This window comes from Onychostruthus taczanowskii, unplaced genomic scaffold, assembly GCF_017590055.1.
Source record: "Onychostruthus taczanowskii isolate IOZ18803 unplaced genomic scaffold, ASM1759005v1 scaffold79, whole genome shotgun sequence".
In the NCBI taxonomy this organism is placed as follows: Eukaryota; Metazoa; Chordata; class Aves; order Passeriformes; family Passeridae; genus Onychostruthus; species Onychostruthus taczanowskii.
The window spans coordinates 3,778,922-3,802,342 of record NW_024505782.1 but is presented as its reverse complement, the minus strand read 5'-3'; the positions used below and the strand labels follow the sequence as shown (position 1 = coordinate 3,802,342).

General features: G+C 51.7%; 1 protein-coding gene across 1 annotated transcript in view; it reads right to left on the bottom strand.

The window, feature by feature from the left end:
• ME2 (malic enzyme 2) overlaps nucleotides 1–20,617 on the bottom strand; it is a 38,546-nt gene extending 17,929 nt beyond the window's left edge. Inside the window, exons 1-4 of the mRNA XM_041423544.1 lie at nucleotides 20,504–20,617; nucleotides 13,718–13,844; nucleotides 3,475–3,608; nucleotides 1,848–1,997 (exon numbers count right to left, since the gene is read on the bottom strand). Coding sequence (XP_041279478.1) covers nucleotides 1,848–1,997; nucleotides 3,475–3,608; nucleotides 13,718–13,825 — 392 coding nt within the window. The 5' untranslated portion in view covers nucleotides 13,826–13,844; nucleotides 20,504–20,617. The remainder of the gene's footprint in view (nucleotides 1–1,847; nucleotides 1,998–3,474; nucleotides 3,609–13,717; nucleotides 13,845–20,503) is intronic.
• Between the last annotated feature and the right edge of the window lie 2,804 nt (nucleotides 20,618–23,421).

Genomic DNA, 23,421 nt, shown 5'->3' with positions numbered 1-23,421 from the left:
CTGCAGGGTGACACAGTGATGGGGTTGAGGAACACCTGAACCAGCCCCCTCTGCAGGGTGACACAGTGATGGGGTTGAGGAACACCTGAACCAGCCCCCTCTGCAGGGTGACACAGTGATGGGGTTGAGGAACACCTGAACCAGCCCCCTCTGCAGGGTGACACAGTGATGGGGTTGAGGAACACCTGAACCAGCCCCCTCTGCAGGGTGACACAGTGATGGGGTTGAGGAACACCTGAACCAGCCCCCTCTGCAGGGTGACACAGTGATGGGGTTGAGGAACACCTGAACCAGCCCCCTCTGCAGGGTGACACAGTGATGGGGTTGAGGAACACCTGAACCAGCCCCCTCTGCAGGGTGACACAGTGATGGGGTTGAGGAACACCTGAACCAGCCCCCTCTGCAGGGTGACACAGTGATGGGGTTGAGGAACACCTGAACCAGCCCCCTCTGCAGGGTGACACAGTGATGGGGTTGAGGAACACCTGAACCAGCCCCCTCTGCAGGGTGACACAGTGATGGGGTTGAGGAACACCTGAACCAGCCCCCTCTGCAGGGTGACACAGTGATGGGGTTGAGGAACACCTGAACCAGCCCCCTCTGCAGGGTGACACAGTGATGGGGTTGAGGAACACCTGAACCAGCCCCCTCTGCAGGGTGACACAGTGATGGGGTTGAGGAACACCTGAACCAGCCCCCTCTGCAGGGTGACACAGTGATGGGGTTGAGGAACACCTGAACCAGCCCCCTCTGCAGGGTGACACAGTGATGGGGTTGAGGAACACCTGAACCAGCCCCCTCTGCAGGGTGACACAGTGATGGGGTTGAGGAACACCTGAACCAGCCCCCTCTGCAGGGTGACACAGTGATGGGGTTGAGGAACACCTGAACCAGCCCCCTCTGCAGGGTGACACAGTGATGGGGTTGAGGAACACCTGAACCAGCCCCCTCTGCAGGGTGACACAGTGATGGGGTTGAGGAACACCTGAACCAGCCCCCTCTGCAGGGTGACACAGTGATGGGGTTGAGGAACACCTGAACCAGCCCCCTCTGCAGGGTGACACAGTGATGGGGTTGAGGAACACCTGAACCAGCCCCCTCTGCAGGGTGACACAGTGATGGGGTTGAGGAACACCTGAACCAGCCCCCTCTGCAGGGTGACACAGTGATGGGGTTGAGGAACACCTGAACCAGCCCCCTCTGCAGGGTGACACAGTGATGGGGTTGAGGAACACCTGAACCAGCCCCCTCTGCAGGGTGACACAGTGATGGGGTTGAGGAACACCTGAACCAGCCCCCTCTGCAGGGTGACACAGTGATGGGGTTGAGGAACACCTGAACCAGCCCCCTCTGCAGGGTGACACAGTGATGGGGTTGAGGAACACCTGAACCAGCCCCCTGTGCAGGGTGAGGGTGATTAGGCAGAAATCCCTTTCTAATGGACTAATCCCTAGGTGGTTAGTCTATGAATCCCTTTCAATCTACACTTCCTTCCAGAGGCCCTGTCCTGACACAGATCCTCAGAGCCACAGAAGGAACTCTGATAGCTGGGGAATTCCCCCCTGGAATTACAGAGCTGTTGGCATCCAGGAAGAGCTGGGAATGGGGCTGAAGCCCCGCACCTGGACTATTTACGTGACCCATCTCCACGTCTGCTTCCAAATGTTTCGTTTCTCACTATAAACTCTGCCCTGAGATATATTTCAACAAACCTTTACTGCCCTGACGTGGCACAAGCCTCATGTAGCTGCACCTGGATGAAAATGACACAAACCACTTCCAAACTCAGACAAGAAGGCAGGGAAAAGGGCAACAGAAGCAGCAGCAAGGCGTGTCTGTGTCCTTACTTTGGTCTCCTGAAGATGTGTCCGTACTGGGAGCAGGCCAGGCCCACGGTTGGAGTGTACACAATGGGCATTAGGCGCTCAATATCGTCCTGCAGCACCCTGTAGAACAGCTTCTCATTTCTCTCCTGGATCCCCATGATGTAGATGTACCTGTAAGCAACCAGCACAAGGAAAAACACCACGAGCTGCCTCCCACTGCTGCTGCTCCCTGAGGAAAGGCCCCTGCCCTGGAGCCAGGCTGGGAGCACCAAAGGGAAGCTGGGGAAGAGAGCACGGTGCTGGGAAGGTGAGATGGAAACGCTGGATGGGACAGGCCCTGTGTGCTGACAAGGTAACAATGACAAATGTGACTGAATCTGATTTGGGGATTTACTGCAGGGCGCAGCGCGGAGCCTCGGTACCCTTGTAAACAAAATCACAGCGAAATAATTCTGCACCCAGAAAACGTGTCTTGTGAATCCCAGCACCAGCACACACGTGCAGCAAACTGAGCCCTACCAGAAGGCTCATTCTGAAGGGTGTGTACATGAAATCTGAATTTCTGCAAATTTACCCGCCAATTTACTGTGTACCAACCCAGAGTCCTGCTGACCCAAGGACATGAAGATAATGGATTAGCAATCTGCCTTGGGCTACAGCAGCTGGGCACTCGGCCAATGCAGGTGACACGGACCAGCAAGTGACATGGTGTGGATTTAAGAGCCACCTTTCAGTTCTGATGAGAACAAAAGAGCTTTGATGTGCTCCAGAGAGCCCCAAGCCATTCCAGTTCTCCTCCTGCCTGAAGAGACTGTGTATTTTCACAGGAGGAACACCTGTGTTCCTCCTGTACCAGCAAGTGACATGGTGTGGATTTAAGAGCCACCTTTCAGTTCTGATGAGAACAAAAGAGCTTTGATGTGCTCCAGAGAGCCCCAAGCCATTCCAGTTCTCCTCCTGCCTGCAAGAGACTGTGTATTTTCACGGGCAGAGATACATAAAGATTACGTGAAAACAGTAACAGGATGCTAAAACATGGCAGCCTACAAATAAAACACAGCAAAATCCTTTGCAGTTCACCAAACCAGTGGGTTAAGCAACAAAAGATATTAAAAAAATACACATGATGAGATTTAAAATTCTACTCTCCTTTTTAGCAGTAACTACTGTATATGCTAAACACTGGTTTTGGTATCTCAAAGGCTCAGTTTACCTTCATTATCACACATTTTTACAGATCGGGCTGAAAGCCACCTGCTGTGCTCTAACAACCTGCCACTCCATCTTACAGATCACAGAAATACGTGTGACAGGTTACAGGCAGGTTTGCAGCTTTGTTACTGATTTTCACACACTCTCTTTTGCTGTTTTGTGAAAAAAAAAAAAAAAAAAGAGAGGAAAAATAAAAAAAAGCTTCCCAACCTCATGTGACCGCGGGATGAAAGCAGATTTCTGTGCCCAAGTGAAAACAACACCCAAGAACTGAAAAACCCAGCCCAAATGAAAACAACACCCAAGAACTGAAAAACCCAGCGGAGGCACTAGAAACTTTGGTTACCCCCGCGGAGTATTTTCACATTTCCATCCCATTTCCAGCCCCATATTCCCGTTCCCTCGCACCACAGGACAAGGCCGGAGCAGCGCTTACTTCTCCAAGGGGTCAGTCATTTTTGCCAAATTCTTGTGGAAGCGTAAGGCTTGGATGTCTTGTGTCTCTATCTTGGGAGGCAGGAGTCCCTGCAGCCCAAGCATTTGTCGCTCGTGTAAGGTGAAGGCCATGCCCTGAAAACGAGAGGAGAGCAGCAATTATCAGCTCTTGCCCCAGAAATCCCTTTTCCAGGAACAATTCCACTGCACCTTTCTCCAGGCAGGGTCGGGGTGTGTCTGCCTCTCCCGGGGTTCTCCTCACCTTTTGGGGGTGTTCCTTTCGAGCACAGCTTGCCCACCTTCCCCAGACCTCGCCAGATTTAATCTTCCTCTGTGGGGCTGGAGAGCAGCAAAGAGGTGCTGCTGCAAACGGGTTGAAAGTGAAATAACAGCTGCTTTTCCAACTCTTCATTCCCACCCAGGCTGGTCCCCACAGTCACAGACAGTAACACTCACATTTTTATCCGAATTGCTCCATTTGCTGCTTTCTTCAGTAATACAGCCTGATGCCCAAGTCACTGAATTGCCCTCATGCTTCTATTAAGATCACACTCCAACCCAAATACTTAATTTTCACTCAGGGAAGCATCTAATCCATTTGTCTGCTACCAAAAAGCCTCACTGGTAGCAAATCAGAAGAGGTCAACTGCAAAAATTTCTCACTCTTCTCCATTTGGGAGATGAAGAGTAGACAGAGGGTAGACAGAATTTAAATTTATTGTTATTTAAATACTAATTTGAACCGTTTCTCAACCTTCAGATTCTTACTGCCAAGCTGAAAAAAAAAAAAGCTTTCTAAGGTTTGCCTTATGCCTTGTAATTACACTCCAAATTCCTCCTGCCACCAGAAAGGTCAGAGAATCAGATGATCCTTGTGGAAAGGACCCACAAAGATCATCCGTGTTCAATCCTCAATTGGCAAGAAATAAAAATCAGTACTTTTCCACTTGACAGTAAAGGCATCAATTCAGATTAGAATACAAATATTTTCACCTCTGCTAATGTGAGAGCAGACTCTTCACAGGTATTTTTTGAGCCCATATCCATTAATAAAAATTTCTAAAAATAGTCCAGTTGTAGTGTAATTCATCCTACCTGAATGGTTTCTAAACAATACTCCTTAGAGAAAAAAAGCCATTGTTAAAATAATTACTATTTTTACATCATTTTCCTCTTTAGGTCGCATTTAATATAGGTTGTTTTGACTACACTGACTAAAGCAGTCCACTTGCTTTTCTGTACTGATTCTACACTATGCTCTACAGTAATAAAATACTTGAAGAGCCAGAAAGCAAGAAAAAACCAGCAACTCAACCCCAAAAACTTCACTTTTGCCCTCTTGCAGAAAACTCCAAGTATTTAACCCTGAAATGAATCTGTTTTTCTCTGTATTTATTTTCATGTCTGCCAACCTTTCATGTAATAGACTTGACACTAAATACTCATTTCAGTTTAACCTTTCACTACTAGGACAATAGAGTGGTTCTACAAGTAGTCAGGAGTCATTTGCAAACCACTGTTTTCTTTCCCAGTCTAATTGCTGTTCTACAGTATTCTTCCAATACTAAATACAAATAAATTTCAGATGACAGTCCATTCTTCAGGTTTTTAACCTTGCTGCTGGTTTTTTGGGATTGATTTCTAATTTTTTTTTTTTTTGGTGGGGTGCAACAGTCACTTTAGCCACTTCAGTGGTACTTTTTTTCCCAACACTGATCTGAATAATCCAACATTCCCACAAAGAACACAACCATGCAAACAGAGAGAAACTGACAAGAGAGAAGAGCCCACGGAAACACACGCTCTGGGTGCCACAGAGGTTTTTTCCTGTGTTGCAAAGGATTAGTTCCACTTCTGCATACTTCACAAGAAATATTAATTCTCTGCAAGCAGAAACGCCTGCCCCACACAAACTCCTCTCAGCTACCTTCCCATTTCCTCAACAGCCCTGGCTTGCTGCCACCAGCAGTGTAATACCTTTAAATAGAGTTAAACCCTTCCGAAAGCAGCCCTTTCCCACACAAACTGCCTGCAGTGCGAGAGCACAGCTGGCAAACATTTGCAGCATGTTGACTTTTACTCTAGACACCGCAGCAACAAAAGCAACAAAATATTTACACTGTTTAGAGGAAGAAGAGGAAGAAGAAATTTAGTCTCTGGTCAGCAAGGTCAGTGGAGTTTAAGGCTGGGGAAGGCCACACTGGCTACACTGACATTTTCCTGTAACCCAAAACACCTCACTACCAAAACCTACATCCTCCCCTCCAGAAAGCTTCCAGCCCTGTAAAAACCACCACCACCAAATTTCTAATCTCCACCAGATCGTGGCTTTTCCCAACTTCCCTGTAGAGTGGAACCTGTGTCCTTAAAACAAATGCCCATGACCCCTGAGCTTAGCTCCAAGCAGGACAGAGACCCATCTTTATTCAGTTTATTCACACTCTTTCCTGTCTGTAGGGAACCTGGGTGTTGAATGTCTCTGGAGTTACAATAACATCAAACAGGATGAATTTTTAAGTGACACTAAGTACGTTCAGCTGTTGATTTACATGATAATTACATCTCACCGCATTCAAAGAGGCTTTAATTTCTGCCTAGGCCTGAATCAGGAATCAGAATGACATCAGCCTTCACACAGAAACTCAGTCCTTGCTCCAACTGGAACAGAAGAAGTTTAGTCCAGAGCAGTGAGATAAAATCCCTGAGTCCTTCTAACACTTGCAGTATCTTTGTCCATGACCATGAGCTTGTTTTTGTTGTGGATTTGGGATTGCCCATGCAGTATCTCCCAGGATGGAGCTGCAGTATCACACACCCAGCACTGTTCCAGCTGCCTGTGACCACAGCCAGCCCTGGGACATCAGGGGCACAGCCAGCCCCAGATCAGGGGGCACAGCCAGCCCCAGATTAGGGGGCACAGCCAGCCCCAGGAGATCAAGGGGCACAGCCAGACCTGGGACATCAGGGGGCACAGCCAGCCCCGGGACATCAGGGGGCACAGCCAGCCCCAGATCAAGGGGCACAGCCAGCCCTGGGACATCAGGGGGCACAGCCAGTCCCAGGAGATCAGGGGACACTCACTTGGCCCACGCAGCCAGCATCAATTGCCCAAAGGCAGGGAAGAACCCTCACCTAAGGCCCAAATTCCCCCCAGCTTTCCCTGGGATTAAGTGCTTAAGCACTCCTGCAGTCTGGGTCTAAGCAGCAGGATCACAGTGTGCAGGCTGGATTTCCTTCCCCCAGGTGCTGTGTGCTCACTTTCACTGCCATCAGCCTCCTTAATCCTCTTCTCAGCTCAGAACAAGCAGGGGTCATCTCCAGGCCAGCACAGACAAAGCAGGAAGCGCATCCAGGAGGGAACCCAGCACATCTCAAAGCCCACAGATTAATTAATTAACACTCCACGGACAAATTCACTGCCACAAAACCCACCTTCTGCTGGGAGGGGGAATGAAAAATGCTACTGGAGTGCAATGTTGACGCTGTTTTAGTTAAGACAAGCTCACACTGAACCACCATGAACTTCAACCCACAAACTGGCGCTGGGACTTCGCAGCAGCTCCATCACACAAAGCCCGTGCTGCTATAAATACCAGCACACACAAATTCCAGCTGCGTGCCTTGCGTGGAGCAGCCTGGATGCTGCAAGCAGGGTTTTTATAGCACCACTGAGCAAGTAATTCTGAGAGGTTTCCAAGCAGAGAATAGTAGTGGAGATAAGTCTTCCCCGCCTGCAGTCTTGCAGCCACATATCCGAGAGTGTACTCTTAACCAACCATAAATGCTCTCACACACAGCAAAAACCCCACCCAGGGCTCCTGACAAAGATGTACATACAATTTATCCAAACATGCCACCGTTTGGAAAATTAGTTACTCGTGAGATTTAAAAAATGGTTTCCTTGTAACTCCCAGTAATTGTCAGAAGAGATTCAGCAGGGAGCACAGCCTTTGAAGCAGCATCATAAACACCTTGAAAACAAAGCAGCTTTTATGCTGGATTGTGGGCTGCTTCTCTTGACTTTGATCCCATGGGCTAAACACAAAGTTCACTATTGCACAAGATGCCTCCACTGCAAATTAATAAAGTTCATTCATAAGAATCAAAGGTGTCTTTGCTATCTCCACCAGAGAATAAAAGCTTATGAGAACAGAAAATCTCTCCTGATTTTTTTCCTCCATTTTTAAACTGGATTCTCTCCCTTTATTCTCCCAGAGCAGGAGCCTGTACCCTGGTGGGTGTGGCAGACACAGCAGGGCAATGCACTGTGACACAGCCCGGATCCCCATGGGATCTCCAAGCCTTTTTACACTCCTGCTCTGCAGGCAAAGGTGACACCAGCCCCTGGACCCCTCTGCAAGGTGGAACACCCCACCACTCCAAACTGAGCTGGTGACCCACGCTCAGCCAGCCCACAGCTGAGGTGGGCAGCTGGGAGCACTCCCCTGCACAAGAGGGGAAAAGCAGGAGCAGAAAGCCTCCACTCCCTGCCAAGGAAGTGGCCAGGCTCTCCCGGGTGTATTTTCCACGGACACCACGGCAGAGCTGCACACTGCAAGTCATGAGAATCCCTGAATGCCCCGGGGACATCTCTTTAAACTGCTATTTTTCCAGCCGAGCAGATGCGGCTGCTCCTGCTCCCCTGAAGGGCATTAATCCCTCATCAGTGCCCTTCCTCCATCGCCACCCCCAGCCCAGAGGTGCTGAGCAGAACACCTGGTCCAAGGTAATGAGGTTTGATACCCTCCCGCCACCTTTGGCACCTGGTTACAGATTAAACAGCTCCATGTGCCCACTCGTAATTCCTTCTGGAAGCACGCAGATCTCAGGGAAGCTGGTAAAACCTGCAGGGACGGGGCCATGCCAAACCATCCAAGAACCCTTCCAACCACCTGGGCAGGACACAGACCTGTGGAGGGACTTCTGGGCCGGGCTGTGTGCACAGTTTCTGTCATTCTCCTGCCCTCTTGGGTCCTTCCTCCTGACTGATCGATCACAAACTGATAGCAACGCTTAGAGCACTGCACTTCTTAGCAACAATCACCATGTGCGTTCCCTCCCCACATCCTGTTTATCCTGGCTTCCCCAGGAAGGCACAGGGGCACTGTGTATTCCATGCCTGGGCTGCTCTGTGATAACCCAACAGCTGGCTAAGTCTAAATCTAAAATGTATTAAAGTAAGTTAAATGTGTCAAAACCAGCATGGTGAGAAAAGGCAGAGGAAGGGAGCATCTGCTTTTACATCTTCAAGCTCATACAATCCTCTTTTTACACTCTCTTGTGCTATCCCTTTTATTTTGTCAAAATAGCTTTGACTTTGGTTGTTTTTTTTCTGCTTATTTTTTATTCTGAATTGGAAATGTACTGCTAGGGTATTTCCCACAAGTCAGTGAGGTCATGTACAAGCTCGCTAAGAAAATCATCTCTTTGTGCAAAGGTAAATTCATCACAGTTTCTGGAAGTATTCTGGAAGCCATGCATGAAAATAAATTGGGCTGAAAAAGCTGTGAATGAACACAGATGAATCTGTGAGCAAAATATAACATATGAGAAGATGACCTGTATGAAAGACAAGACACTGGTAAAATTCCTCAGGATCAGTCTGGGATTATTATCCTGCCACCACTGAATGTTTCTTTAACATTTATCATCTATTTCCATGCACATAACTATTGCCATTTCCAGGCAGATACATGCACACAAATACGTGCATATATAAATCCTAGAGATACCACTGAAACCAAAATTTTGAGAGGCACTGTCAGTGCAGGAGGAGTTTTTGGACATCAGAAGGGATTTCCCCAGGGAAAGGGAGGTCAGGAATTGGAACTGCCCAGGGAGAAGTTGGAGTCCCCCTCCCTGGAGGTGTCCAAGGAGGCCTGGACGTGGCACCGAGAGCTCTGGGCTGGGTGACGAGGTGGGGATCGGGTGACAGGTTGCACTCGATGGCTGGGAGGGCTTTTCCAGCCTCAGGGATTCTGGGATTCTGTGATAACCTAACAATCCTGAGGAAAAGAGTTAAGGAAAACGGGGTAATGGAACCCACAGTACAAAACACCATCACACCCTTCTTCACAAGAACACCAAAATAACCAACTAAAATAACCAACTGAAGTACAGCAAGTGTCGCCAACTATTCAGCCACAAATTTTCTGCAAGCCACAGAAAACAAACACACAGATTACATTACAGGTCATGTATTTCCAGTGGAGACAAGAACACTCTGATGGCACCCCACGTGGCAGAACAGACATCGCCAGTCAGGGATCTTGTCCCCTGCATCACCTGCTCTGTGCTGGAAGAACAAACCCTGCCCCATCTGAAGCACTGCACCGTATCAGTAACGATTTAATTGCCAGCACTAAACCACGGAGTTTGTCCCAAGAGCGTTCTAAGCAAGCTGAAAATGCTGCCTGGGCACGGCAGGGACCTCCAGCAGGACAGAAGGTCCTGGAGCCAAGTGACTGCAGGGGCAGCGCCCTCAGGAGCAGGGGTCACAGCACGGGGGGCTCGGAGCAGAGCAGCATGCCACAGCAGCCACAGCAGCATGCCTCAGCAGATGCAGCACCATGCCACAGCAGTCACAGCAGCATGCCACAGCAGTCACAGCAGCATGCCACAGCAGATGCAGCACCATGCCATGGCACTCACAGCAGCATGCCTCAGCAGCAGCAGCATGCCTCAGCAGATGCAGCAGCACGCCACAGCAGTCACAGCAGCATGCCACAGCAGCAGCAGCGTGCCACAGCAGTCACAGCATGCCACAGCAGCATGCCACAGCAGCAGCAGCATGCCACAGCAGTCACAGCAGCACGCCACAGCAGCAGCAGCGTGCCACAGCCCTCGCAGCAGCAGCATGCCACAGCAGATGCAGCAGCACGCCACAGCAGATGCAGCAGCACGCCACAGCAGATGCAGCACCATGCCACAGCAGTCACAGCAGCATGCCTCAGCAGTCACAGCAGCAGCATGCCACAGCAGATGCAGCAGCATGCCACGGCACTCACAGCAGCATGCCACAGCAGCCGCAACATGCCTCAGCAGATGCAGCAGCATGCCACAGCAGTCACAGTAGCATGCCACAGCACTCGCAGCAGCATGCCACAGCAGTCACAGCAGCATGCCACAGCACTCGCAGCAGCATGCCACAGCAGTCACAGCAGCATGCCACAGCACTCGCAGCAGCAGCATGCCACAGCAGTTGCAGCAGGCTGTGCAGCTGCTGGCTGCAGCACAGAGAGCCCACTGCCTCCTCCAGCCACCCCGACAATGAACACCTCAAATCTGCCCTCCAAACACCAAAACCCAAACCAGCTGGTGCTGTCCACCTGCAACCAGGTGACGTTTGTGACATTTGCACAGCCTGCAAATGACACAGCTAAGGGTGGGCAAGAAAAGAAAAACAACTGGAAGAGAAAAACCTGCTCCAGTGGCAATGAGCAACAGATGAGTTTGCACAAGGGTGAGGGCTGGTTCCTGCCCCTGATGCTGTCCTTCTGCAGCTCTTGTTACAGGGACACGTGCCTTAAGGGAGACCAAATGTTCTGCAGAGTTGATAGAGGATGTAAAAATTAAATGTAATCAAGTAAAACATGATAACCTCAACAAGCTGACAGCAAGAAATAACACCCTTTATCTGTTTCTGTACGTAGATAATATATATCTGTATCTATCCACACGTGAGGCACAAGGGGTAAAGTACTCGGTGTGTTTAATAAATCATTTATGTCTTTGCTGAATATCCAAAATGCATTTCCATACAGATACTGCATCCAGCAGTATCACTCAGTGAGCTTGCTGATCCATTCCAACAGGCGTCAGCAGGAAGGACAGGCTGACACAGCAGAAACAAACTAATGCAGAATGGGGTTCCCTCTCACCAGTGTAACTTCTTGGAGGCACTCAAAAAATCAATTGCCATTAACCAGAAGCTCCCTACTGCCTTCTACTCCTCAAGAAAAACAATTGCATTGCGCTCAGTCCAGCTGGGAATTCCAGGGCTAAAAAAACATGGAAGGATATTACCACCAGAAAAACAGTAAGAAATGACCTATTGTTCTTGTTTCAGAATACTATTGCATAATCAGCATTTAGAGAAAAGCTTACAGGGCTTGAAGTAATTTCCATGGCATGTCAAAGTCTTCAGAGCTCAGAAAGTCTGGAGACAATCTGATCTTGACAAATCACACCAATTACTCTTTTCTCCTTCCCTGACACAGCAATCTCAACTTCAGTTTGCAGCCAGCCAGTCTCTACCTTCCACAGTTCTCTCTCCCTCCCTTTAGGCAGCCTGGATTCGGGCAGGATGGATGCCCCTTGCACTCTACTGTCCAGGGCAGAAAGGGAAGGGTAAAATAACCCAGCCCCACAGCCCAGGAAATGCCCTGTCAGAGACAGGCAGATGTGCCACCTTTCTTGACCACTTCAGACATCTTGGATCAGTCACCAAAAGCCCTGATCTGATTTCTTACCAGTTTTAATTTACACATTAATGGCTGCAAGATTCCTGAAGGCCACTACAGCTCCAGTGGGAGAAAAAAAAAAGAGGTTGAGGATGGGCTTGTGGAAATAGGAACAGTTTAGTGAAGGGAACAAAAAGCTTCTTTCTTATAAGTCTACCTCAAAGCATGGAATTAACATGATATCTGTACCTCCCAATTAGCTCCCACCAAAGGTTATTTTTAGATGCTCTTTCAGACTCTGCAGAGGGATGTTTCTTAGGTGATGTGGCTCAGCCCCAAGTCTCAGTGACCCAGGAAAGGGCCAAGGCTAGGAGAGAGAGGCTAACACCTCCTATGGTTACAGAATCACAGAATCATGAGGTTGGAAGAGACCTCTAAGATCATCAAGTCCAATCTATGCCCTCAGAATCTAGACTATAGCACAAATGCCATGTCCAGTCTTTTTTTAACATATCCACAGATGGTGATTCTACCACTTCTCTGGGAAGAGCATTCCAGTACTTTATTATCCTGTCAGTGAAAAATGTTTTCCTAATATCCAACCTATACCTTCCCTGATGCAGCTTGAGACTGTGTCCTCTGCTTCTATCAGTGCTGCCTGGTGGTTCAGCTCCTATGGCTGGTGAATTCAGAGTTAACTTTGCACACTGAGCTCAGACCCTGTCCCTGTGGCTGTCAGCTCCTATGGCTGGTGAATTCCGAGTTAACTTTGCACACTGAGCTCAGACCCTGTCCCTGTGGCTGTCAGCTCCTATGGCTGGTGAATTCCGAGTTAACTTTGCACACTGAGCTCAGACCCTGTCCCTGTGGCTGTCAGCTCCTATGGCTGGTGAATTCCGAGTTAACTTTGCACACTGAGCTCAGACCCTGTCCCTGTGGCTGTCAGCTCCTATGGCTGGTGAATTCCGAGTTAACTTTGCACACTGAGCTCAGACCCTGTCCCTGTGGCTGTCAGCTCCTATGGCTGGTGAATTCCGAGTTAACTTTGCACACTGAGCTCAGACCCTGTCCCTGTGGCTGTCAGCTCCTATGGCTGGTGAATTCCGAGTTAACTTTGCACACTGAGCTCAGACCCTGTCCCTGTGGCTGTCAGCTCCTATGGCTGGTGAATTCCGAGTTAACTTTGCACACTGAGCTCAGACCCTGTCCCTGTGGCTGTCAGCTCCTATGGCTGGTGAATTCCGAGTTAACTTTGCACACTGAGCTCAGACCCTGTCCCTGTGGCTGTCAGCTCCTATGGCTGGTGAATTCCGAGTTAACTTTGCACACTGAGCTCAGACCCTGTCCCTGTGCCTCTGTGAGCTCCTATAGCTGGCAATTCAGAGTTAACTTTGCACACTGAGCTCAGACCCTGTCCCTGTGGCTCTGTCAGCTCCTATGGCTGGTGAATTCCGAGTTAACTTTGCACACTGAGCTCAGACCCTGTCCCTGTGGCTCTGTCAGCTCCTATGGCTGGTGAATTCCGAGTTAACTTTGCACACTGAGCTCAGACCCTGTCCCTGTGGCTCTGTCAGCTCCTATGGCTGGTGAATTCCGAGTTAACTTTGCACACTCTGAGCTCAGCCCCTGTCCCTGCCCAAGCTGTCCCCAGCTCAGCAGAGCACGGCAGTGCCAGCAGCCCCTCTGTGCCCAGGGCAGCACCGGCCGGAGCAGCGCTCGCTCTGCGGCTCAGGAACTGCTCCCTGCCTCGCCGCCCCGCTCCGGCTGTTGCCCCAGCACGGGACACGGTGCACGGGCCTCTCAGCAGAGGCAGACAGACGGACGGACAGGACTCACACCCACCTTGTTGGTGCGCGGGTTCAGCATGAGCGGCTTGCCCTTCTCCTTGGTGTGCAGCCCGCGCCGCGCCGCCGCGCAGGGCGCCCAGGCCGCGCGCAGTCGGGACAGCATCCTCGCTCCTCCGCAGCACCTGCCGAGGCAAAGGCAGCACTCAGGCACCTCGCAGGCCAGCAGAGCCCCCGGACACTCCCGGGGCTCCCTGCTGCCACAGGGAAGCCCTGGCAGCGTGAGGCTCCTTTTAACACCGGGAAGTAACAGCCCAAAACCGCCTTGCGGCAGCCAGGAGGAAAAGGCAGGAAGGGCTTGGAATGCTGAGAGCACAGAGTGAGGGAACGCAGGGATCCTCCCGGCAGAGCAGAAATGCCAGCAGTGATTTTAGCTGTGACCTGTGGACCCGGCACTGGCGCAAATGCCAGCCAGGATGGGACAGCCTGGGTAGGCGCAGCCACAAAATCCTCGCTGAGATCCTCTGGAGCTCTCCTGGCCTGGACAGCACGGGGGAGAAACTGTGTCTGTCAGCATATTGAAACTCTTGCTACAACAAAATGTGGAATTAAAATGGCCAAAAACTCCACTGAACTGGGGATTCCAGGTTCAAGTTTTTACAATTCCAAACTTTAAAAAGTTTTATTTTCAGAGAGAATATATCCTTTACAGTAAAGGATGTTTCCTTAAAAGAATTTAAAATTGTTTGTATAACCCAAGTTCTAATCCTGACAGGTGTTAGCAACTCTTGAACTCATTTTAATCCGTTATTGATCACAAGCTCTTTGGTGAAGAAATTACCATTTACCACGTGCTCGTATAAGGCAGGAGCAGCAGGGAATGCGCAGTGGATTCACCTCCCAAAGATTATTTCACTGAGAGAGAGAGAGAACAGGAAGCAGGGCAGGACCTCAGCAGGACCGTGGTCTGTGTGGTGACACAGGGAGGGGACACACCAGGACACAGCCAGGACAGCAGGGGACCAGGAGAGGGGTCCCGTCACCCCCAGCCCAGCTACACTCACAGCCCAGACAGGCAGGGACAGTAAAGCAGGGCATGAGATATTCGTAAGGAATGAAATGATGCATGGCTTGCATTTTTAATTTCTTCCAGATGGGAGACAAAATTGAATTAAGGAACAAAACTTCATTATCTTAAACATCGCCTGAATACTTTAGAAGACCTGCTCTAATCAAATTTGCACATAATCAGCTTTTAAGATGGCAGACTGGCCTGGCAAGTTACAGTCCGAGGATTTTCTTGAAAATTTTTCCAAGCATTAAAAAACTATTTAACATTTAACATTTTTCAGTATCAGTTATGCCCGAGTTTCTCTCCTACCCACTAGGAAGGGTAGAGGGAAGCTGCTCTGCATCCAGAAGCATCCCTTCCTCTCAACCTTCACTGGTTTGTTTAGGCCTATGAATGACAAAAATTCCACTCAAACCCCCCATGCTGATTTGCTTTGGGGTAAAGACCATAAATTTGCTGCGTGGAGTGGGACAGGAGGCAGGGGAGGAAGCCTTGCCAGCATCACAAACAAATGCTGCCTCTCACGTGCTTGTTCCTCCCCAAACCTGCTGGTGGTGGAGCGAGCACAGCTGGCCTGCCAGGGAAATCAGGATCAGACCAGGGAAACTCATTCTGTCCTGCAAAACACATTAATTCCGTGGTGCCTTTAGGATCACCAGATTCAGCTTTAACTGGTTTTAGCTCTGGTTGCTCACTTGCCATCACCCCAAGGCTGCAGGTCCATCTCCCCGTGCAGGGGAGCCCAAAAATGGTCTGTGATTCCAGTGCCACAGCAAACCCCATCCCAGAGTCCCACCAGCCTGGTGCCACCGTGGCGCCAACCTGTCACCAGCAAAGACCTCAAACAAGGAATCAAAAAGCAGAACAAGCACCACACCCTACCAAACTCTAATTAAATTTAAATTGCTTCGGTGCAATTAATGAGCATTTAAGAACCAAACAAGATTGTGGCCTAGATTCACCTGAACTTGATCAATTAACTCTAATCAGCGAGGCAGAGGGGAAAAGGCTTTTCAGAGGTGACACAAATCTTGCTTTCTTCCCTGATGTGTGAGAAAGGAGACTTGCTCCTCTCCGAGGTGTCACACCAGCACCTAAAGTTATTCTCTTGATGGAGTTATCTCAGATTCATCGAAGGGGAGAATCAAGTTTCATTTTCCACTGAGCCCTCTGTTTAGATCCAAGAGATATGATCCCAGTTAATTTATACCCATCACAAAACCTGACTGGTCACTCAGCCCTGAGCTCTCCCTCCCCTGCTCTTCTCATTGTTCCCTGTTTGTTTCCTCTCCCACCCTGCACATCTCCTCCTTGTTTCCTCTCCCACCCTGCACATCTCCTCCAACTCCTTTTGTCACAGACTTTTGAATGGTGGTTTAGCAAGGGCTTGCCTCCAAAACCCACCTTAACATGACCTACCCTGACCCCACAAGCAGGAAATCCTCCCCCATGCCTGTCCAGCAGCTCTGCCTGCATGGCCGTGGCCCTCTGTGACCCACCCCAGCTCTGCTGGCCACCAGCCTTGTCCCCTGGACTTGTGGGGAAGGACAAAGGGACACCAAGCCTCACACTCTATGGCTCACCTCTGCTGGGGAGCCACAAGAACAGGTCTGGGGGAAAGGTCCCCAAAAGGTCCCTAAGCCACCACGTGGTTTCAAGGAGATGGAAGGGCTGGGTCGTGCTGCTGTCTGGGGAGGCTCTAACATGGCTTGTGATGGGTTTGTAAGAGACAGGCCAGGCTTGAGAGGGTGGGAGTTAGACCACAAAAAACAGGAGAGATCATTTTGGCAGTAGAGGCTGACAGAGAATCTCAGAGTGGTTTGGGTGGGAAGAGATCTCAAAGCTCACCCAGCCCCATCCCCTGCCATGGGCCAGGACACCTTCCACTGTCCCAGGCTGCTCCAAGCCCATCCAGCCTGGCCTTGGGCACTGCCAGGGATCCAGGGGCAGCCACAGCTGCTCTGGGCACCCTGGGCCAGGGCCTGCCCACCCTGCCAGCCAGCAATTCCTGCCCAAGATCCCAAAATCTGTGCCTGCCCTGTGGCAGTGGCAGCCATTGCCTGTGTGCTGTCCCTGCAGGCCTTGTCCCCAGTCCCTGTGCAGCTCTCCTGGAGCCCCTGGAGGCCCTGGCAGGGGCTCTGAGGTGTCCCTGGAGCCTTCTCTTGTGCAGGGGAACAGCCCCAGCTGGGCCAGGCTGGCTCCAGAGCAGAGGGGCTCCAGCCCTGGCAGCATCTCTGTGGGGAAGGAATGTGAACGGAGGGAAAGAGCAGCACCTGCTACGATGTGAAAACACAAGGAGGATGGGGCTCCAGAGCAGAGGGGCTCCAGCCCTGGCAGCATCTCCGTGGGGAAGGGATGTGAACGGAGGGAAAGATGTGAAAACACACGGAGGACGGAGCCTGTGCAGTGTCCTGTGAGGAGGAATTAGGAGGAAAACAGCGGAACTGAATGAGGAATAAATTCCTACCCAAACCTGTGTCAGCATAACCAGGATCTCTGCTCTCACTCTGTCCGCGCCTGACAATGGTGAAAACTACTCCAGACTGTGGAGCACCTCTAGACTGAGTCCAGCACAGCTGGGAATTTCTGAGTTGCTGTGTCACAAATTAAGGGGATTAAATCCATCAGCACACCAGAGGACAGCTCCCTGCTGTGCCTTATCAGGAGGCATCTGCCCAGGTCAAACTAATTACCGATATGCACAAGCGCCCTTATCTGGGAGCAAATGTTCTGCTGCTCCAATTATGGATTTGTTAAATGGCAAAACCTACTTTTAAGGGAAAGGTTCATCACGCTCTTAAAAGGCAGAATTAGGTTGGCCAGAGAGTCGGGAAGTTCAGAGTCAATTAAAGCAAGGCCAGCTTCAATTAGTGCCCAGGCTGCCTGACCTGTGGGTCTCCCCTCAGTGCCAAGGAGTGTCTGTCCCTGCACAGCAGCTCGGGGAGGATGACTCTGCAGCCTGCCTTCAGTCTGAAGGCTGGGGAAACACAAATGCATTTCCAGCACTCCTGAAACCCTGTGCCAGTGATTTGTTCCAGCCTTTCTTTGCTGTACAGAAACTGACTTGTGCTGAGGAGCTTTTTATGTATTGACAAGCTGAAATAATTAATCCAAGGCCATGGAGGCCCCACAGAATTTCCAATCTTTAAGGCCTTAACCCTTTCTAACCCAATAGACTCTCTCCTCTGCCCCCACAGCCTGCACCACCCCAGGTCTGGAGTGGATGCACCACACTCTATTATCTTTTTTTTTTACAGTAATAACCAGCCCAGCCTGGCCCACCCAAGCATGACACAAACCAGGCACACACTAGCTGGCTTCATCACCTCAGTAACGATAAAGCAGTCTAAAATTATTACATTAGGCGAGCACAGGCTATAAGTGTGTCTCCCCACGAGACTTCCACCTAAAGGAAGCAGCTCTCCCTGCACACACCTCCCTCCAGCAGGACAAGGAGTCACTTTTGTTCCAGAACAGGAGCATCCCAGGAGGAGGGAGCAGAGGGCCGAGGAGGGGGCGCGTGGTTCTGCACAGCAGCTCGGCACCTCTGGCTCCCTGAGCTGAGCAGGTGCCACTGCTGAGGAAAGCCAGCAGGAAACACTGGCAAAACTATTTCAGGTCCCCTCCAGCAAAGTCCTGGGCCACCCCTTTAAAGGACGTTTCTAAGGCACCTTGAGATCTGCAGATTAAAAGGAACAGTCACGGGCAGAAATTACTAATGAAGTGTTTGGCGGAGGCAGGCGGGTTGTTTTGGAAGCAGATCTTTAGCATATTGGAATTGCTTTTCTTCCCTTTCATTCTGAGGCAGCCTGTTCAACAGGAAGAAAAGTTAGGTGTGGAGCACCCAGGCAGAGTGAGCAAGCTCACCGCTTGAGGCTGGAAACATTCACTAAAACAAAGCACACTTAGGTGAGCTCGGAGGAGAATGATTCAGAACACTTCCTAAACAGAGTACTTCTCAATTTCTGTAATTTACAGTACTATCAGACTTCTTGCAGCACGAGCAGAAAATATGGCTGAATTGTTTGGTATTGGGGTCCTGGTTGGTAGCAGCTCTTACCAGACAACATCAGAGAGCTGTATTTTTATACATTTACTGACCTAAATATTCTGATTGTTAAGCACCAGCAAGTCCATTATCTTTTACTGTGGAAACTGCAGCAGCAGTATTTTTGGCCAGGTCTGACACGATTTATTTTAATTTGTGTAACTAGGAGGGCCACTGGTGGTAAAGGTAAGGACAAAGACCTCATCCTAAAAGCCCTCGGGAGTACTCCAGGAATAGCAGAAAGGTACTCAAGCTCTGCAGAACTGGCACGCTCCTGTGCTGGAGCTGTTCAACTCAGAAACACAGATTTTGTTTTTGGATACAGGCTGAGGGGTGGACAAGGATGTTGCCAACAACTGAGGCACGTACAGACGGGAGTTCTTCCTGGGAAAGCAGCTGAGCACTGAGCAGAGAAGCCGAGCTGCTGGCCTGCCAACTTCTTACAAACCTCGGCGTGCGCTGGCCAGGGCTTCAAAAATAAATACCCCACCTAAATTACAGAAGAACCTGAGAGCCTACCCATGCACCACGAGCTACCAGTGCTGCTCCACTGCAGGGAAGGCGCTGGCACCTCTCGTAAAGATGAGCATTCAATTAGCACTCACTCAACCACAGCGTGCTGCCACGCACTTTGACAGCTTCTGCCTTACTTTGCAGAGCAAAAAGCTCCAAATCTTGCCTGCACTCAAGCTGCTGACTCACAAGCCACAGCGCAGGACTATCAGAACTTCCCTCCTGCGACTGTAACACACAGTTTCTTCTAAAACGCAGGCTCAGGTTAAATTTCTACAGATGTTATAGCTTCTAATAAGGCATTAGACACTGCTGGCTGCACACACACGGGCCACCTGCAGAGCTGCACATTCTGCCCAGCTCTTTCATTTGCCCACATGTAAATCACACGTACATAGAACACCTCCCTTTGATGCTCACTCCTTTTTGGAATTACCAACACAAAGACACCAAATAATCGACATTTGGTGGTTTTGATTTTGCTTGGCTGCAAGTCTGTCCTTTTTCACCAACCCTTTATCAGCGTGCTGTAAGTTCGGTTTGGTTTTTTCTCCTGTTAGTTATGCGATTCTTGCCATGACACAACACCCCGGGCTGCTCAGACACCACCCCTTAGTCAGTACATTTTAGAGGAGCGTGGAGCCAGCCCCGGCCGCTCCGCCGAACGAGCAGCCAGGAGGCCAAACCCAAACAGCAGCTCCGAAGGACCGGGCGGCGCTTCCTGCTCCAAGGCCGCGCCAGCTGCTCCGCTCCTTCCCAACTTTCACTCTCCAGGGCCACGGGGAAGTTCAGGGCAGGTCGGGCCCGGCGCGGGGGGGCGGCGGGAGCGGCTGGGCCCGCTGGGTGGGCGCTCCCCGCGGCCTCGGGCAGCTCCATTTGTCACCGTTCTGACAGGGGTAAACACGCACGGGCACAGCCGGGGCTGCTTCCCGCGGCTCCTCGCAGGCACCTCCGCACCTGCCGCAGGGCCCAGCGCTGCCTCCGCCGCAGGCCGAGCCTCGGGGCCTCGCACCGCCGTGCTGCTGCTTCGGTACTACCCCCCGCGGGGCCGGACCGGGGACACGGAGCATCCCGGGCGGGCTCCATCCCCTCCCCGCGCCCGGGCGGCCTCCAGCCCCTCAGAACGCCCCGCAAACACGGGCTTATAAAGAGAGAGAGAGGCCTGTGGTGCGCCGCCGCAGTTGTATAATTGTTACCAGAACGGGATCTACCTCCTCCTGCGGCTGCTACCCGCTGAGCGATGCCGGCCGAGGACCTGTTCCTACTGAGCGAGAGCAGCGCCCGCCCGTCAGAGCTGCGTCCACCGCAGAACCCGCCACTGAATGGAGCCAACACCGAGGCGCCCGGGAGGGACACCCCGGGAGGCGGGTGTTGGCCGTGACTGATAACTGGCCTAGCCAATAGAAGGGAAGGAAGCTCGCCGGCTCTGGTGGCGTTTGGCCAATGAACGTTTTATCCCGCCCCCGCAGAGGGGAAAGCGGGACAGGCGCGGCGGGGTGGGATCTGTCACAGGTTAATTGGACTGGCGAGACAGCCAATCAGCGCGGAGGGGCGGGGCGAGACTGGGGATGGGGGCGTGAGGGGACGGGGAACGTGAGGGGAACGTGAGGGGACGGGAATGGGAATGGGAATGGGAATGGGAATGGGAATGGGAATGGGAATGGGGAACGTGAGGAGACGGGGACGAGGATGGGAATGGGGAACGTGAGGGGACGGGGACGAGGATGGGAATGGGAATGGGGAATGTGAGGGGATGGGAATGAGGAATGTAAGGAAATGAGGAATGGGAATGGAGAATGGGAGGGGATAGAGAAGAACGGGAGGGGATGGGAATGACAGTGGCAATGGCAGTGGGAATGGGGAATGTGAGGAGCTGGGGTCCACAAGGGCACAGGGCTGTGAGGAGCTGGGGTCCATGAGGAGCTTGGATCCATGAGGGAACGGGGCTGTGAGGAGCTGGGGTCCGTGAGGAGCCTGGGTCCATGAGAGCTGGGGTCCATGAGGGCACAGGGCTGTGAGGGGACAGGGCTGTGAGTGCCGTGTGGCACCCAGGATGGTGAGGACCATGGCTCCACAGAGGCATCCCGCTGTGGAGGAGGCTGAGGGGGAAAGGCAAAGCAGGAGGAAGGAGCAGAGAGCGGAGGCAGGGAAATGAGGTCACTCCACACAGAGTTCCTTGTGGCAATGTGGAAGCTGCTCCCAGTGGCCAGGGCCACCGTGCTGGATGCTCTGCATGGAATAGGGCTCCTCAAAACATGCTGAGGTAAGCCCTTGCTGGTCTCCTGCCTCACGGAGCCGGGAGGGCTGGGATACCCTTGGACTCAAAGGGAAGGCTTGGCAGAAGTCATCGAGGCAGCTAATACCGCAGGTCAGCACTGGAACTGCAGAAGAAAAGAGCAAAACCATCACTTTTCACAATAACACTTGGCTGTTTGTCCTCGCAAAGGTCTCACCACAATGGAAGTGATACCCATCCCAGCTCAGCCTCCACAGACTTTAAAGAGGGAAAGTACAGGGGTATTAAACATCCCAGCTCAGCCCATCCCAGCTTTGTCTGCCTCCTCTCCAGCCCAAACTCAGATATTTTCCAGTGCTGTAGATCTTGAGACTGTTAATCACACAATCCTGGAATGGTTTGGGTTGGAAAGAAGCTTAAATCATCCATGGGCAGGGACACCTTCCCCTCTCCCAGGCTGCTCCAAGCCCCATCCAGCCTGGCCCTGGGCACTGCCAGGGATCCAGGGGCAGCCACAGCTGCTCTGGGCACCCTGGGCCAGGGCCTGCCCACCCTCACCGCCAGCAATTCCTGCCCAAGATCCCATCTCATGCTCCCCGCTTTCAATTAAAAAGAGAAATTTTTATTTTAACAAGAACTTTTATTAAGTAAGAATTTTAATTCTCTGCCACCAGCACCGAACACGATTTAAATAGTTTGATGTACAAAGGAGCAGGGTGCAGTTAAAAGAAGCAGAGTCACTATAGTAACAGTATCAGATATGTAAAGCTACTTAATCAAAACCCCCTCTCCTAATTATGATTTTGAGGCCTGTCATGAGGAGCACATTCAGCTGCTTTCCCCCTCCCCTCCTGTCAGCATGACCGTGCCGGGTTTGAAACATTTCTGAATAATGCACCTATAAACAAAAGAGATTGCGAAAATAACCTGCAAGGTCATGCCTTTGCGCCAGGCTAAAAATAGCCCAAATTGGAGGCATTTAAAAACGCCTGGCTTCGTACCCAAACTGCATAAATCACTTCTGCTGTAAACCCGCGTCACTCCAGGCCGAGCGGAGGATATTCCCCAGGATCACCTAATGAGCAGCTGGGGCCTTGCTGAAACACGCTTTGTTGTGCAAGCAGGGCTGCCTGGGGAGCTGGGCTGTAATTAGCGACAGCAGGGGAAAAGCTGTGCCCCAGGGGGCAGGGAGAGCTGTCATTTCCAGAGGGCACCCGCTGCCTGCCAGCCCACCTGGCACCACTTTGCTTCGTTCCCAAATCCAGGCTCCAAGCCTTTTCCGAGACGCAGGTCACTGTGCAGAGGAGGCCTGGCCCAGCACGGCCCAGCACGGCCCCAGCTGCCACGGGGAGCAGCAGGGCCATGGAACCGCAGAACCATTGGGGATGGAAAGGCCCTCACAGCCTAACCATTCCCCAGCACTGCCAGGGCCACCACGTGTCCCCAAGTGCCACATCCACCTGGCTGAAGGGATGGGCACTCACCACTGCCCTGGATGGCTGTGCCAGGGCTGGCCAGCCCTTTCCATGGGGAAATTCCTGCTGGTGCCCACCCTGAGCCTGCCCTGGCCCAGCCTGAGGCCGTTCCCTCTCCTCCTGTCCCTGTTCCCTGGGAGCACAGCCCGACCCCCCCGGCTGTCCCCTCCTCTCAGGAGCTGTGCAGAGCCACAAGGTCCCCCCTGAGCCTCCTTTTCTCCAGGCTCAGCCCCTTCCCAGCTCCCTCAGCCGCTCCTGGGGCTCCAGCCCCTTCCCAGCTCCAGTCCCTCGCTGTCTGTCTCTGTGAGCGCCTGTGCTGCAGAACCAGAGCAGCAGCTGCTCCTCCTTCCTCCGCAGGGCCTTTGTCACCGTATTTGGAGCTCGCTCGGAAGTCTCCCCTGGCACACGGGACGTCGCT